This window comes from Dermochelys coriacea, chromosome 2, assembly GCF_009764565.3.
Source record: "Dermochelys coriacea isolate rDerCor1 chromosome 2, rDerCor1.pri.v4, whole genome shotgun sequence".
Taxonomy (NCBI): Eukaryota; Metazoa; Chordata; order Testudines; family Dermochelyidae; genus Dermochelys; species Dermochelys coriacea.
Genome location: NC_050069.1, coordinates 210742180 through 210760718, shown reverse-complemented (window position 1 = coordinate 210760718; position 18539 = coordinate 210742180). Strand labels below are relative to the sequence as shown.

The 18539-nt window shown below is 35.5% G+C and overlaps 1 protein-coding gene across 9 annotated transcripts in view; it reads right to left on the bottom strand.

Annotated features, from left to right (window-relative positions):
• Nucleotides 1-228: 228 nt before the first annotated feature.
• FAM126A (family with sequence similarity 126 member A) overlaps nucleotides 229-18539 on the bottom strand; it is a 91931-nt gene continuing 73620 nt past the window's right edge. For 4 of the 9 annotated variants that reach the window (XM_043509186.1, XM_043509189.1, XM_043509191.1 and 1 more), the window contains 4 exons: nucleotides 17652-17739; nucleotides 16933-17092; nucleotides 6291-6305; nucleotides 229-5118 (listed from right to left, as the gene is read on the bottom strand). In XM_043509186.1, the coding sequence (XP_043365121.1) occupies nucleotides 4556-5118; nucleotides 6291-6305; nucleotides 16933-17092; nucleotides 17652-17739 (826 nt within the window). In that variant the 3' untranslated portion in view covers nucleotides 229-4555. Of the gene's footprint in view, nucleotides 5119-6009; nucleotides 6306-16932; nucleotides 17093-17651; nucleotides 17740-18539 lie in introns of those variants that run through there. The other 5 variants (XM_038390302.2, XM_043509187.1, XM_043509192.1 and 2 more) reach the window with 2 other exon arrangements.

The window sequence follows — 18539 nt, the reverse complement described above, 5'->3', positions numbered from 1 at the left end:
AGAGCCCAGGGTATGCATGTATATACCCCAAGCTACCCCATCGTAGTAGTGTGATCAGTCCTATTGCAATTTTAGATTCTTTGTTTACATACAAACCTGAACAAGTGTTTTGAGAAGTATAATCTCACCACTCAAGATTTATTTCAACAAAACCTGTCAATGAGGGAAAACTCTGCTATGAAAAGTGTGGAGTACTAAAGTACTTATAAATGTATACAACTTGAAAAACAAAATTCCAGTTTGTTTATTCCAATGGCCAAAAATATTAAAGACAAAACAATATAAATTCATGGTTTATACTTTAGACATATTAACTCTAGAGTACAATTTAAAACATATTTTACTATATAGAAAGTGAAACACTACATTACCAAAATAGAAGACAGAAAAATAATCACACAAACTATGCAAAACATGAAAAATATGAGAAAGTGTGGCACTTTCATTTAAACTTAAGCTTCAAGTTAAGACTGAGAACACCTGTGAACTGATGCAGTTATTTCATAGACCCGAGTTACTAAAAATATACATCTAGTCCATTGTTGCAGTCTTTTAGAAATGGAGTTACACAGATACAAAATCCAATATGTTACACATCTATATACACCATTTTAAATCTCAAAAATTAAACTTTGACTAAAGAAATATTTGCCATAATTAATAAACTAAAAACTTGCTTAATCCTTATGCTAATCAAAAGGAGCCTGGTTATCTCTAGAAAGTTTTTTTTTAAGTATTACTTTTTCTAGCAATAGGAACTCCAATAACCTTTCATGAATGTCAACAATTTCTCAACAAAAAAAATTACTACAGAACATAGCTACACAAAGTGGTTAAAATGTCTACAATCTTTGCACAAAAGTGTCCTAGTTTTAGACAACAGGAAATAGTAGTTCACTGTTAATCTTTAGGTAATCAAATACTTTGATGTTAGATTTTGCTGTGTTACTGCAGCACTGGAAACATTTCCATTTGATATAATGAAATGGAGTTCAAACCTAAGTGTAAGCATTAGCTACTTTTTTCTTTAGTACCACTTATTTGAGTTTTTTGTTTTTAAATGAGATCTCTTTTTTACTTCTGCAGAATATTATATTAAATGGTGGTAACTCCTGAAATGTATTCATTCAAAATGAACTACTATTGTACAATATAGATGTAATTTCTTAAGACTACAATAACATTTACTTTAAAAAAAGAAAACTTTTATATTCTCAATGCAAATTTGATTAGTATAAAATTTAAGTTTAAAAACTCTCGAGATTCACTAATTAACACTGTCTCCAAGTAGAAGTCTTGGTGGGTATTTGGACAGTCTCAGACACGAAGCTAAACATACTTATTTGTAAAACTTTCCTGCAGTTGTTTAAATAATACAGTTATAAGTTTAAATACTTATGGTTATAAAAAGGTTGTTAGAGTAAAATTTCAATATTGCCAGGACCTGTGGCAGTTACACAAAATCTACTCAATGAATAAACCATATAGATAGGCTTATAAAGACTTATGTACATAAAGCTGCATGTGTAAGTAGAAGCAGTAGCCCTTTAGCATTAAGAAATCTTCCCTTTAAATCACATTTACTTGAAAACCATAAAACCTCATATAAATTCTATTGTACAAGAGGAATGTGGGTTTTATCATTTTGTTTTAACATTTATTTAAGCCTAGGAAGAAAAAAAAACCCAACAGCCAAAGTTAGAATGATTAAATGTGCAAGATAAAACCAGTTTACCCTTTTAAAAAAAATACCATCTGATCTGTAGTTTGGAGAACAGTCAAGTGACAGCTTTGTAAACATTAAAGTTACTCATTTGTATCCCTGGCATTTCAAATACACTTCTAAAAAAGACAGTTATTTCGGTAACTCTGTCGCTTCAAACTTAAATGGCTGGATCTTCCAGTATAGAAAAATCTTTTCTACCACTATTGAATCAAAAAGGGGTTTAAATACTATGAAGACAATTTTTTTAAAAAAAATCACAATTTCTCTAGATAAGAAACTACTTAAAATATGAATTTGTTCTTAAAACTAATCCATGCTTAATACTGTCATGATAAAAAGTTTACTGGAATTACAGTTTAAATCAATAAGTTATAAGTGGACTTAAAGGTATAGTTCAAGTTAAATTTTAAAATTGTATTACTCTACAGCTAGGAAATCAGAGGAAGGCTGTGTGTTCTGCTTAGTGAGAGCTAGGAAAGGATCTTGTCCAAAACTCTAGTGGACATCCCTTCTTGGTCTCCCAGGAGGAATTTCAAGTTATGTTAAATGCAGAATGTCTATTATGTAGATATTTCCTAGTAATACCTCTTACCAGCTCCCCAATACTCTTCCACTACCTGTGATTTGGATGCTATAAATATGCAATGGCTGGAAATTAACAAAATTTAACACAACATTGTCACCCCACTCTAAAAGGTGCTTAAGAGGCTGCAGACAGTGTACAATGAGAGCTTATTGAAATGTATTTGTGCTTTAGTTTTCAGTCAAATCAAGAATGGATCTCAGGGCAAAACTCAACTAGGGGAAGTCTAAAAAAGCTTTAGTCCTTGCTCTGTGTCATGAGGCCCTTTGACATTTTTGGCCTATAAAGGAACCTCGCCAAAGAAATCTGAATACTCATGCATGGATATACATTAGACCTCCCTTTTATTTTCTCCACTTCCCCTGAGAAAAGACCACATAGTTATACAATGTAAAACACTCACTCACTTTTCGAGGAGTGGTTATTGCCAGCTTCTCTTCTCCCCATTTGTGTGTAGCTTGCAATCAATAAGAATTGTTAAAGCATTGTTAAAGTTATAATCTCAGCTAATAAGATTTTTTTAAAACACTACTATAGTAACCTTAAAGCATGTTGATATTTTGTAGTTTCAAACTAGCAAAATAATGGTGACATGAGTTACATGTTACAACATAAATGAAAGTTACAACATTAAATTACAACATAAATGAAATTAGGCATAAATCAATTACAATTACAGTATCATTTCCATTTGTGCTTGAAAGATTCTTAATTTGTACATGTCCTTTTGTAATATTCTCCTAGTCTCATTCAAGAACAAGCCTGCTCTTTAAACACATTATTCCATTAAAATGATGTGCTTGATTCAATGCAACAGGTGTCAAAATCAGCATAAACATGCTGATATTGTAATTATGAACATTTCCCACAGAGTGATGAAAAATGCTGATAATGTCTTTCTAATTAGTAGCTTTGTGCCTACTCCTGATGACTTAGATAAGAAACCAAAGTCATTGCATGTTCTGACAGAACACAGTGGCTCAGAGTGGGCAGGAGGGAAGTTTGGGAGGACGACTTGCTCCTTTGTAATTCTGCATCCCACCACACCACAGAAGAAATGGAAAGAAAAATCTGTTTACAGTCTTTCTCAGCAGCCTGACTATCCTGGATCTTCAAACATGGTTATGGGTAAAAAATGTGACTAAACAGACTGGTATTGCAGTCAATGCAGCTAGGGGAAACAGCAGGAAGCTCTTCTAGCTCACTCATCAGAATTGATCACAGAGTTCCAGTTGAATAATATCTGTTGCCAGTGAAACTTTGAGCCAGAAATAATAAAAAAAAAAAAAACGTTCCCTCCTAGACTCCACTTTAAGTTAACGGGACTGGTGGGATTTTATTTATTTAGTTTATTTTATTTTTGGCGCTTTTGAACTGAGCACATTTGGTAACTCAGAATCAAACGTGGAACCCACCCAGTGCCATTTTTAGTCACTTTTCTGAGTATTATGGCATTTTCATCACAGAAAACTCCTGTCCCCAGCAAAAGTTTGATCTGCCATTGTATGACTTTAGGAGCCAGGTTTTCAACCAAGTGTTTACAGAGACGTATCATACACAAAACTCAGTTTGCATATACCCATATACTTACAGGAATATGCAACTCAAGTAGTGTGCAAACACATTGGAGTTTGTGAATTAAGTCAGGCACATGCAAAGATCTGGCCCACTGTTATGAAAGTTTCCATTTAACATGGAACACTGAACTGGTGCTTCTAGCTGTAGGCCTATAACAAAGTACATCTCTCACATTAGCACATTTTCTCTGGCATGGTCTGTGATGCTTGATTTTATTGTATGGACCTATTCCAATGTTATCCCAAATTTCATTCCTGAATCACAAACCCCCTGTTAACAGAAAACTTCAGTCACTGATGCAATGTAGTTACTTAACAGCTACATCCTGAGAAAGAGCATCCCTTTGCTCTGCAGTCTATATTTTACAACACACAGACACTCTATACCAGCATGGCTAAACAGAGCCTGCCAATGTTTGTTAAGAATTGGGGGACGTAAATAATAGGAAGTGTAAGCATAAAAAAATGCTGTAGGCTATTAATAACATTTGAAACAATGCAAAATAGTATAAAATTGTAATCTAGACACACTTCAAATGCAAGCCAAGCTCTAACAATATCAAGAATTTGGAGGGTTAGATTTTAAAAGGGGAAGATGGGGAGCACAATGTATAACACTATCAATGGAATCTCCAGATTTCTTTTTCATACTAAGTAATTTGTCAGACATCAATCTGTTGACAGTGTTATGCTGATGCTAGGAGGTCGTTGCTGATTTGACTGTTTGTTTGAAATGGGAAGATCTGTTCTTTCTGCTCCATATATCAATTTTTCCTCTTGAAGACTACATGCTGAAAACCTATTTGCTTCAGTACCATTTCCACCACTACGGTTGTTTGGAACTGTGATACCACTGACCTGCTCAAAGGATTTACTAAAAACAGTAGTGGTAGTTCTAGCCAAACTATGACTACCAGGCTTAGGCAGGGATTGGCTAGTAGTTAATGTCAGTCTCTTTAAAGACAGAAGATCTAAATTCTCACTCGTGGCTCTTTGAGTTTGTTTTCGAGAAATATCTTCTTTGCAGGATTCCCCAGAAGCGTCTTTTTCTTTCCCCCCAGCTTTGTTTCCTCCAGACCTTCGTTGGCTCTTCCCTAAAAGGATCTTGCTGCTGGTGTTGTTGCTGTTTGATAAGGCAGACTGGCTTGTGCTAGAAGTAGCTCTAGAGTAAAACCCTTCATCAACCTCAGATACTTCTATCAGTTCTTCTGGAATTGCTAGATCAGTATTATCTATGCAAAGGAACAAGAAAAGTGTTAATTAAAAGGTGTTATTCATATTGTGATTAATTCAAATATATACAGTTAGACTTTGGCATTTTCAAAAACAAAGCAATTAAGCAATACGGTATGGAGCAAAGTAGAAAAACATAAAACACTTACCTATTACATTAAATTGTAGAAAATGATTCATTATGATTTAAAATTGCATCAAATTGCGTTTACTAAACCACAAGGCATGCCTGTATAATCTCATTTTGTAGTGATTTTGAAAAAAAAAAGCACTATTATTCATGCAAAAGATTAGGAACAGATCAGAAAGATACCACACGGTATAAATCCTATTATGTGCAATTGCTTCTACATACTATTTGCAAAGCAAATTAATCATGAAGGTAGATCAATGCCGCAAAATACTCATTATGGCTCCTGAAAGTTTAGAAAACCCAACAGCGTTTCAGTTTTATGACTGAAAGGTCACCTTCTGCATTATCTGTTTGCTAGTATAACTAGGTTGGAAATTTAACACTGGAGTATGAATGTCTCAACATCATGAAGGTGTTTCAAATAGTATAATGGGGGGGGGGAACCGTAAAGCATACTGAAATGCTTTTTCCATAAGTTTGAAATAGTCCACTTTGTTTCCTTGATAACTTAATTTGTAAATCCAACAAATATGCAAAATAAGCTCAGTGAAAAATGGGAAAGTATTTTTTGTCAGTGTTGAGTTTCACAGTGTGGTTTCCCCAAGTTATGTCATCATTGTATGTGGCACAGACACAACAAGAAATTGTGTGTGCAGTGCATGCATTTGTGTTTTTATTAAATGACAACATGCAAACACAGTAACTGCATACTGCAACTCTCCAAACATGCAGCAGTGACTCTTTCCATCAGTGGTACCTTAGAGTGCAGCTACAAAGTGCTCTGTTAAAACTGCACTCTGCCAGATGAGTTTATTCCATCCTCCATCATTTTTCTTACAGATTTTTGCCTCCTGATTTCTGGCATGCCTTTGCTGTCAGTTCTAGGATCTGTAGCTGTTTCCTGCACACCCTGTATATGCTGAGAATCATTCTCTGTTAGTGCTCTGCTTTTTTCCCCATTCCCGATTCTCTCTCCAGCCACATTTGTGACACTAATCTCAGGTATGACAAAGTTTCCCAATTCAGGAGCATCATTACCATTCTCTGGTTGTTCTAGAAATGAAGATGGATAAGAAAGAAAGAAAGAAAAAAAAAAAGATGTCTGAAACAAAATCATGAAACAACAAAACACAGAATTGGATGGCTGAAGCGTTATGAATTAAGCCAGATCTTTGCATATTAACTTTTTGTTAATGAGCAGTATTCATGAGGATGGGATAGAATTAGTCCATTTTTTTAAAAAAATGGACTTTCTCCCATGCTGTGCTATGCTCCCCTCCAATCTCCTTTGTCTTTCAGTATTAAAGACTTGAAAAATGCTCTTGAAATGTGTTCTTGAAAATTCAAAAATTTCATGTTATTTTAGACATCAAAATTGAGTAACTTTTTTCCCCTCAATTCACTTCTATGGCCAGATCTATAGAACAGACCTATATTGGCATAACTACATCACTCAGAGGTGTGAAAAATTCACACTCTTGAGTGACATGGTTATACCAACTTAACCCCTCTCCCCCGTGTAGACAGCACTATGTCGACAGGAAAGCTCTCCAGGAAAATAAGCCCTATGACAGTATTGTATCAGCTGTACTAAGATGTAAAGAAAACCTTTGTTTTTAAAATTACCTTTATAATTATCTCTATGTTAACTTGAAGTATTACCACATAAGAGCAGAGTTTATACCTTCAGTATGCACTGATATAGTACTATCTCTTGAATGTGGTTGAACTGAAACTCCTACATCTGGAGAGCCAGATCAGCTAAAGTGGCAATCTAATTGTATCTGATCTCTGTGCTCTTTTTAAAGTTATTTTCAACTGGAACAGGTCTGCATACTTAGGAAAACTTTCAAGTACATCAACTTAAAATTCCCTTAACCTTTATATAAAATCTGCAAAGTAACACCTGCCAAAAGCTATGTAGGTGTAACATTGGAATATTTATTCTATAGAACTTCGCATATCACATCCATCTCCATAGCATCTGAGCACTTTCCAGTAGCAATAAACATGTTGACCTCAGCCCTTTTTCTGCTCTTATTTGAGCTTACAGTGAAGCTTGATTTATAGTATCCTTATCACTTCCATGTCAGACTGATCTCAAGTATTAGCCAATTACCTCACTGCAGCATCAAACAGGAGAAGATGGGCTATAAGGGAGAAACCATTTGTTGCAATGTTGGAGAATGATGGAAACAAGTTGAGGCACAAGTGATGATCTTAGCTTCAAAGTACTATAACTTGACTGATGGATGAGGAGGGGAAGAGAGCAAACAATACTAAACCCACAGCAAAAGAAGAGGGAGCCATTTAAAAAGTAGTATGAGCATACTTTGACATTCCTGGATATTTAAAGTAATGGTGGCAAAAATCAGTGATTGCTGCAGTTCTTGATACTATACACATGAATAAAAATAGTACCATTGAACTGGAAAAGTGGTATTTTCCTATAGTAAAAAGGGACAGGAAGATCTTCAAAACCTAAAGTGCAATCGTGCATAAGTAGAGCTGGTCAAGAATTTTGACAAAACAATTTTTCATCAGAAAATGACAATTTGTTAAAACCTAAATTTTTCATAGGAACTCATCACTTTCTGTGTCCATTCATCAGCAAAGGTTTCTTGGGTCCAGGATGGAATTTTTAGGGGGCTTGGGAGGAGGGGAAAGAGAAAGAAACCCTCCCTAGAACAGCCAACAGCCCAGTGGTTAGGGAACTCACCTAGGATGAGGACAGTCCCTGCCTGATTCAGAGCAGGGACTTGAACTTTCATCTTTCACATTCAAGGTGAGTGTCCTAAACAGGCTCACCCTTCCAGTTTTTTGTACAAAATTTTAAAAGGTATTGGTTTCACCTGAATGCAAATATTTTGCAATTATGAAAATTTTTGCAGAATGGAAAAACTATTTCCCACCCACCCTATGCACAAGGTACTTACAGACAAATTCCTTCCCTGAAAAGTTTACTATCTAAAGTTAGATTCCGATAAATGAAGACCCATCAAGAGAGGTTAAGGGTAGAAAGGGAGAGAAATGTGAATGGGGGAGGGGGGGAAGGAGGAAGAGAAAAAAATAAACTTTCAAACTTTACAATATATAATGTAACAAACTACACTCCCAGCAACCTACCAGCATTATAAAAACCTTTAAAGAATTAGACCACAGATTTCCAAACTTTAAGACAATAAAAACATTCAGGAGTCAAATGGCTTTTCATCACTAGATCTACTATGAACTGGATTCTGTGATGGGGGAAGCTACCAGGTCTAAGCAGTCATTGGGTATCCATCATGAAAGTTGATATCATCAGATTTATACCATACAAAAGCAAGCACAGGAAGAGAGAAGAATCACACAAAAGAATACTATTTATGTACATTGAGAGCATATAGTAACAAACTTGACAAGAATGAAAAAAATCCAATGAAAGCATAGCAATAGCCAGAAATGATAGCTCATCCTTACTCTGAAGTGCTTAATTTATTAGTGAAACAGTTCTTTCAAAATCCTCAGGACTAAGTAAAGAATATCAAGATTAAGAGTATTTGAGTTTTTAGAACTGCAGACAACAATTGTCTGTGGTGTAAGTTACTTTCAAACTTGTTGATATGAAGTTTACATATGAATATTGAAGGAACACTAATTTAGGATAAATATCTGAGTAAACACTGAAGTTGAAGGGGCATGACACCTGGCAAACATTCAGCTACTACACAGTCTACTTGACCACCAGAGTCATGCTATCTGCTGGACGGAATGGTTTGAAGGTAAATTAAGTACCTGACAATTTACTATAATGGTGAAATGTTTTCAAGAACAACTTAATTGCAAAAGGCCCCCCCATGCATTGCATGAGCAAACATCCAAAGACCCTTTCTAATGGTTTAGGTTAGGGGTTTTCCTGTATGTCAATGGCCAAAACAAAAACTTTTCCCATACCGCTTAGCACAATTTTCATCAGCTGGCAGGCTGCCACTCTCTAAGTGAAGTGGCTTTAGCACAGTACTGTCGTTTGTGAAGTGTTTTGGAATTCTCAAGGATGCAAGTGTGTGTGGTTTATACTTTTTAGTATCTATATAGATATATATGCATGCCTATTGTTAAAATTTCAGCAGTGAAGACAAGTGTGATTTCAACATTTGTGGAAGGGATTAAGTCAGAAAACTTACTTTTAGGTTTTTAGGAGTCTGAGTGGAGGCACAAAGGTTACCTCCAAAGGGTGTCTATTTGTATTGTGTCTATTTCAGTTAACAGGAACTTTTTTGATTAGAGCTAGTAATAATAAGAGTAGGGAAGAAAGGTAACAAATGAACACTAGCTGGTACTAACTAATAAAGTGAACCAACTGCATTTCAACATGGCTACATACCTCTGTACTTATGTAAAGCAGCAGAGAAGTCAGTTTTTTTGCAGTGGCAATACCTATTTTGGCCACAAAGCTCTTCCATATCCCATCTTTTATAGCTAAAAACACCTTTAACTGTCTCTAATGGACATAAGGAACCTTAAAATTTTGTTTAAAATTGTCTGCATACACATGCCTACGTGTGTAGCCATTATGACAATGCACTGGAAACGCCAATCTCAAAAGTGTTACTAAGTTACATTTAAACACAGCTAGAATTCATTGATTGGTATTTTCATTTATAGCTTCACATTTTTCAGATTTCAGCTGTGATTTAACAACTTGTTTCCTCTCTCCCACCCTGCCCCCAAAAGCCAATTTTTACAGTTTTGTTCAAATGACACTATTTAGGTCTACTCATTTGATGCCAAAGGAATTAATACATCTAATTGCCAAGAACATGGGATGAGACAGAAAAAAACAAAACAAAACAAAAAAACACCCAACTCTGAAGGGTCACTGTAGTTTTTGGCATGCTAGATACCAATTAATATTTGTGAAGTGTTTTGGAATTCTTGAGGATGAAAGGTATGTGTGGGGTTTATATTTTTTAGTATCTATATAGATATATATGCTTGCCTTTTGTCAAAATTTCAGCAGTGAAGACAAAACAAAAATGTTATAAAAACAAATCTGAACAAAAATGTATTTAAAGCTACTATAAATTTGTTATTCTGCATCTAAGACTTTAAGATGCACTAGACAAGTGCTGTCGGAGCTTTTATCCCATTTGCTTTCAATTTTCTTTTCCTTTCTTCCTTAAATAATACATTCCTGTTTAAATAACTTTAAAACCTTATACAAGACATGCAATTTTCCTACATATTTTTCTATTTATGGTTGGAGACAGAACAGCCCCTACATACCTATTTTTAAATAGAACTATAAGGACTGATAATGCAAGAAATTATTTTGCCTTTAGGCTGATTATTTACAGGAAAACCAAGTCAATAGCAACAATAATAAAAAGCCAGCCACAATTTGATAAATAGATGGTGGACTATTTCAGATAAAGATCAAGATATCTGTCTCCCAGAGGAGAGACTGATTAAGAGAGCTTTAAGCTAGGTATTCAGGGAAGATGGTTGGGAGATATAATCTCCATGCCTCATTCTAATATTGAGCTAAAGGAAAATCATGTAAAAGACAATGAACAACAATGGAAGAAAGAACAGAGGGTGGAAGAATAGATAACAAGAAGAAAGATCGTGCCAATACCAGTCAGATAGGCAACAGTGGCAGTAAAATGACTAATCAGGTGAGGAATCTGGGTGAAGGCAAAAAGGAATAACTGAGATGGCTGTACACCACTGCAAGGAAATGGAGGAACTAGAACTAATGGTGCAGGAAGTGAGACCACATATTATAGGGATAATGGAAACAGTGGAATAGTAATAATGACTGGAATACAGGTATTAAAGAGCATTTACTATTCAGGAAAGACAGCTAAGAACAATGATATTTTTCTTCAGTAGAAGTTACATATAAATGTGACAATCGTATTGAAGATTATTCACTAGATTTTCAGTGTCAATCGAGAGATTGGGGTAATATTTCTAAGACTGTTAAACAATATGCAGATCTTTCTCAAAAGACAGATTTTATTTATAGCATAGCAATAAGTTATATTTTACAATGAACTTGGTGTAGACAGGCTTACTTCAATGCAAATTTTCCACATTAGGTAACAATGCATTTTATCAAGAGATTGATTACTCCTGAAAAGCAAATTTTAAAATTAGACTAAAAGATTATAAATTGTAAGAGTCCAGACCATTGAGTTATGATAAAAGTCTAATATTAAATAAGTCCTTATTCTTTCTATCTATACTCTATACAACTGCCATTTACATATGCTTATTTTCTTCTAGTATTGGAAAATTATATTTTAATAATTTTAAAAAACTCTACTGAAACATTAATGATAAACAGTATATTATTTTGTATTTGAATGCATTTTTCTATCAAATCTACAGCCACTGCTCTAGGATGTCTCACTCAACTCCTCCGACCATGCTCCTGCTTTACAGTCTTCCATTTTGTGTGTGTATGATGACGAGGCGGGGACGATGGGTGGGCATACACGTCACAGTATTAGGAAATAAGTCAAATGTCAATACTCGGGTTGGTGGCTCAAATTTAACAATTCCATGTGAGATCAGTACATCAGCCTCATAAAAGGCAGTAACTAGCTGTTGTCAGAATTAACCAAAGAACTTTCCAGTCCTTTATGTCATGAAATCAGAATTTACACAGCAGTATCACCAGATCCATAGGGAGCATATCTAACCCTCAGCCAGTCCACAGATTTTAACTACTGAATAGGCTTTCTGCCATCAACAACCTCTCCAATTGCAAATACTTTCTAAAATTAAATAAGAACTTTTTTGAAATTTCATCCTGAGCCAGCTGAGTTATGTAGCATAATTATTTTAAACTACACAGCTTTTCAGATGCCCTTGTATATCTCCATATGGATTTCCCAGTTTTTGGGATTAAGTGGTTTAACATATTTTTCTCTGCTGTTTTTCTCATCTTAGTTTTGCAGTTGTGTCTAATTCCAGGTTTCAGAGTAGCAGCCGTGTTAGTCCATATCCGCAAAAAGAACAGGAGTACTTGTGGCACCTTAGAGGCTAACAAATTTATTGGGAGCACAAGCTTTCATGGGCTACTTATTCCAATAAGTCATTACATTAAAAAAATCAACCATCTGTTTTGTTTTTTTATCATAAGTCCACACTTCTCCAACTAAACTACTGTACTTGGATGCTCCCAAAAGTTAGTGAAGATTAGGCTGTACTAGAAGATATCATAATACTGTATTTCTGTTCTAAGAGTTCAAATTATTCCAAAATGTCTCCAGAGAACAGATCTTTCAGATTTTAACTGCATTTTCTTTTCAGCTTATATGTTGGCAAGTTTTCCCTTCATCTATTCCAAAAATTGAAAGTTTTCATAAGAGGCTGTTCTATCTCCAGGTACCTAACTATTGGTATTAGGAAGTTTGAGATGTCAGAAGTCACCCTGTTTTCAAAGAATCAAAGCCTGTGCTTTTCTGTGTAAAGTGTTTATTGTGTAATGCATGTGACATCAGCAGCTAATAGCTGTAAATATCAGGAAATCCCCATCCTCTTGGATTTCTGCATAGAGGAAATTTTACTGGATAGTCAAAGCCATTTTCCTCAAACAAATATAAAAGTATTTCACTGAAGCTCTTAGAACTATTTATCAGAATCTATATGTTGCAGCCATCAGCACGAACAAGATTTGGGGTAAATAGCACATTTTTATTAACTTAGTCCACACACCCTGCCCATAAATGGTCTATAGCAAAGAAAGAATTTTCTTGAGATAGCAGTTTGTCAGAGTGTGTGATTTGTATTCCAAATATTTTTATACTGTGCAGTCCATTTAAATCCCCATTTTCTGCACCAAGACATCTAGCTTGTCAGTGTTTCTACTAAACAATAAACTAATCTCAAAACTCCTTTAGTTTTTAAAAACTGATATCAAGTTTCAACTGAGACTAACTTTGTATTCATGTCATGAGCAGGGATTCTCTGCATATCCTAGTAAGAGCCCCCAGACTATTAAACAAGAGATGATGAATTCTAACAATACAGTCAGTAGAGTAGCCATCACAAGCCCTCCCGCTTCTTGCCACCAACTTGGATCTGCAAGTAATTCATAAAACAGCAACCACCGCCTGCTACTCCCATGAGTGGGGCAGGTGGCTGCCTCCTCACATGTTGCTTCCATGGCTGAATATTCCAGGGGCAGTTGGCAGAGTGAGAGAGAGCTGGTAGACAGATGGATAGGCAGTCTCAAAGCAGCTGCTATCCATCCTCCAATCCCCCGCACCACAAGAGAGACACACTTCATGATAACAGGTTTCAGAGTAGCAGCCGTGTTAGTCTGTATTTGCAAAAAGAAAAGGAGTACTTGTGGCACCTTAGAGACTAACAAATTTATTAGAGCATAAGCTTTCGTGAGCTACAGCTCACTTCCTCGGATGCCCGATGAAGTGAGCTGTAGCTCACGAAAGCTTATGCTCTAATAAATTTGTTAGTCTCTAAGGTGCCACAAGTACTCCTTTTCTTTTTACACTTCATGATAGTAAAGGATAAGAGGTAGTAAGTTAGGAGATATAGCACATCCAATCCCTGGCTGCTGTTCTTGTTCTTACCTTCTACCCACAGGCCAGGAAAAAGTGAGGCAGCCCTTAGAGCCCCACTATTTCAAGTGTGATGGCAATATCTTTTTCAGGATTCTCTGGTCTATGAGTGCCTAATCACTGCAGGAGCTGTTGGTTCAAGATTTATGTCCAAAACCCAAATCTTATCCAGCTCCTCAGAAGAAATTCATCAGGAATTAATAGGTTAGTTCCCACTGCAACACAAGAGTTACTTCACAGTATTTTGATCTTTATAATGAATTTGTCTATATCAAATTTGGAGAACGGTTCAAGCAAGTCTTTCCTCCACCCAGAAAAGTATACCCTGATCCCTCAGAAAAAGCAGCAGCTGTAACGTTTGAGGGTCCTTCCCCCCCCAGTCTAAAGATTACATTTAATGGCCTGTTAAGAAAGCCTGTCTGGCCTGGATTTATGATTCAGGAAGAAATTCCTGCTGTCCAATAGTCAGGGTTTTTGCTAGAATTTTTATAAACAACATTTTGGAAGTGAAGTAAACCGAAATTGCTATAATACACAGAGCCTTTTCCATTTATAACCCCCCAAAAGCCTTGTCAGTCATTGAACAGATATTGCAGATTCACTTTTGGCATATTGGAGATGTCTAGTGACAGGATATTAGGGACATCCAATCATTTTTGGCTGAAAAGTTTTGGTTACACAAGTTTATTCCAGGAGTGCAATTTTTCCCGTTAAACCATTTGGTGCCACCATCCAAAGTCTTAGATTGTAGTGTCCTCCCTGAATCAAATGGAACCTTGGCAAGAACTTATTTTTTTGTAAAAGAGCCCTTATTTTTTTCCCAAAGATTACCATCATTCCTTGCTTGGGTCACACTAGTTGCTTAGAATGAGATTCATATTATGCTTCTCTCTATTAACTGTCACACCATCTCTCTTCATAAGTGAATAGCTTTTTCTATGTTTCATGGGAGTTTGTTTCTCTACTAACACTATCAAACCTCTTGCCTTACTGTTATCTGCTGCAGCAAATACTTGTCCCACCCAATGTCTCTTGAACTTCGCCATCTGCATGAAGCATGATCCCTGCAAGAAGGCAATATCAAAGCATGATTTTTGTAAAGACTGCACGACCTTTATCTTTGCTGGATAGTCAGCACCTTTAAAATGCATGAAACAAGACTTGTTAGTATTGGCCCATTATAATCCATGTTTTTATTCTGTATTATCAAAAGCAATAAGTAGAAGACACCAGGAGAGAGTTAAATTTGCCTTCAATTTCTCTCAGAAAGAGGCAACAACAGATCCACTGTCTTTGTTCTATGCTTTCCTGTATCAATGAGTTTGAATTAGCAACACCAAAGTCACACAGGTTTCAGAGTAGCAGCCGTGTTAGTCTGTATTCGCAAAAAGAAAAGGAGTACTTGTGGCACCTTAGAGACTAACAAATTTATCTGAGTACAAATAAAGTCACACAGAAGAGCAAGATTAAAGACAGAGTGACAACTGGCTAAATCATGTGCAGAGATGGTTTCTTGATTAAAACGCTGCACAAACATTTGCTTGAGAGTTGCTGGCCCCTTACTGATTTCAAGGAGATTCTGACAAGTCTAAGGCAGCAGCAGATCCTGCCTTACTTTCTTCCGCTAATTAGAAAGGGCCAGTAGCCATTTCGCACACTGTAGGCTGATATACTTCCTTGCACTCCTATGATTTCAGTTAGTAATAACTATTGGAACTTATCTAAGCACTTGTTTCCTCCAGCACTGGCTCTGACCCATAAATAGCCATCCCTTAGGACCACTGCACTCAGCCTGTTTTCATTGATACTTTTAAATTTTTCATGAAGAGATTGACGTAAATACTACCACAGTGGGCATTATTGTATGTCAAGGTAAATAAGCAAGAGTTTTGTAGATTTAATCTTGCTTTAAAAACATAAACACACCTACAAATTTGGATATTATAATTTTTTAAAAAAATCAGCACTTATCCAAAATCACTAGGTCATATACCATTTTTTAAACAGTCTTGTAGTAATTTAGTTATTATACTGCCTATATAATAATGATGCCTATCATAGTAATACCAACACTGAGCCCATCCCAAAACAGTCAAAACATAAATTAAAGATAAAGAATGACCATATTATATAAGAGCCAATATTAATGATCTTCACTGGCTTTCAACCCAAGGTGGTAGTACAAGGCCTTAGGCACAGCAAGTGATCAAGAGCACTGATCTGTGCTGGATTTGCTCTTCCTTCTCAGACTGGAAAAGTGGAGTGCAGATAATGGACTACTGCAAAAACAGAAGCCTTAACGTGCTGTTTTCTGCCAGCCCAGACTGGGCCTGATTAAAGACCTCTGAATACGTTTTTTTAAGCTTCTGTTCTTTCATAATGATAATAATTATTAATACCATTGTAACATGACCATCTTCTCCCACTCTACACCCTGCCCAGCTTTCTTTGAACATTTTGCACGAAGGTTCTATGGGGAGAACATTACCTGCTTTAAATTAGTTTGGTTATTACAACTAATAATTGATTCATTCTGGACACAAATCTGGGATACACTAACAGATATTTAATATACTAATGCTTCCAGTTAAATAAATGGTATGTGTAATTTCTTTAGCTACAGATTCAAGAATTTTGTACAGTCCTACATTTTAAAATAAAACCAAAAATTTTGAAGAACTGAATAGCTTGAGGAGAGAAACAGAAAATGTTCACTCAGAGCTACGGCAAGGAAATCTGTATTCCCCGGTTAGAAAAAAGGAATCTGTTACTGGCAATTATGTCTCAGTATATAATAGCTAGGAATAAGCTAACTCAATAGCACAATGGCTCAAACATTCAACTGGGCAATACTCAATACCTAGTCAAATTCACAATACAGAACCAAGTGAGCTGCTAAGACTGCTCTGTTCATACTCTTCAAAGATCCATGATATTGGATTTTTAAAGAGAGACTAGTATATAGCAGCTTTCACTCACTAACCAGAGACATTTTGGTTAAGATTAAAATTAAATAGAAGATTACTCTAAGAATTTCAACTTTTTTTTAAAAATAGCTCTAATAAAAAAAGCATAACATTTGATGTGTGCAGTGTGTTTCTTACCATGTCTCTTCCATCTATGCCCCCGGATAGACATGCTAGTCACAGCATTTCTCGATATTCTAGATGAAGTGGGCGTAATTTCAACCTGAATACATCTTGTACCTTCTTTACTAGATTTCATGGCACCTTGAGGCAGTGAGGCCTTTATTGCATTAGCAACCTAGAGAGGAAAAATGTGGGTGAAGTTCTTATCGAGATTTGAATTCTAACAGAAGTACTATTTACAGTAATTAGAATATTTTTACAACTCTGGAAAAAATGTAATACCACATGCAATTTGAGATCAGCTATGATCATATGGTTCAAAGTAATTATCAAAGATTAGACTAAAATCTGTTTGCAATTATGCCTTTATTTCCTGTTGGTTTGGAGTCTTAAATCAAGCAACCAGCACAATGCTTTAAACAGCTGCTTTGATGGTAGTCCCCATTTAAAACAATGACGACTTACCACATCCTTCATGATGCTTTTGTGCCTCCCCCAAGGCTTTAAATTCTACTTTTCCATTGTTTGAGTGCATAAAGTAAAAATACTTTTTGGGGGGGGGCGAAGGGGGAGGAGGATTAAAAATGCATGCTTCCAAACATCTTTAGCATAGGTAGGACACAGATGATTCCTTGTGGGCCTATGGTTCATTATAATGCTGCATCACCAGCATGATTTACAGTTTAGTTACTTTGTATCTAGATTTGTATAAAAAATCCCAACATAATACCTACCAGCAGTGGTTCTGGATACAACTCCAGCTGAGCTCTATATAAAATGTCATCCATTGCTTTACGAGCTAGATCCCATTCTCCATTATAACTAGAAAAAATATAATTAAGTATGATTACCAAGTTTTATAAACTGCACCCTCATTTTTATCTTAAGTAATAGCCGAGTCACATTACCTTCAAACATTAACAATAACCTTATTCAGAAATCAGTTCTGTCATTAAACTTACTATTAATAAGAACAAAACGTACAGGGAGACAATTCTCTTATAAACAGATAGTTTTTACTTTTTAATTAAAGAAAAAGAAATGCAAGTTTAAAAGAAGATTTTTTATAATCAATAACTTACACTCCTGAGTGGTTTAATTTTAGGTAAACGTTCAATAATTTATTGCATTTTAATCATGGAATTTCAATAGAAGTTGCATAGCTAGTATGCTGTCTACTGTTCCACATTTTGAATATTTACTAATGTTGTGAATAAGTCTATGGGATCAGTTATTTCAGTTAATACAACAACATCAAAATTTAGTTAGTTTTATCTGTGAACATTAGTGGATGATAAGAGTGTTGAAGACAAGAGAAGCAATAATGTGGATGTGGCAAGAAAAATTTAAGATTGAAATAAATTTTCCAAAACTTGACCCACATGTGTCACTTCTAAGCATGAACACTTATGTGAGCAAGAATGGATATGGGATGAATAGATACACTAGTTGCAAATGGTTATTAAAAATATTCTGATATTAGTTAAATTTACCAAGTGGAATTTTCCTTCTCAAATTGCATGCTTTCTTGCAGCTTACAGAATTATTTTATTAGGAGAATATTAGGAGAGCATACTCCTAAACAGAATTCTGCCAATCATGAATTAACAGGTACAAAAGAA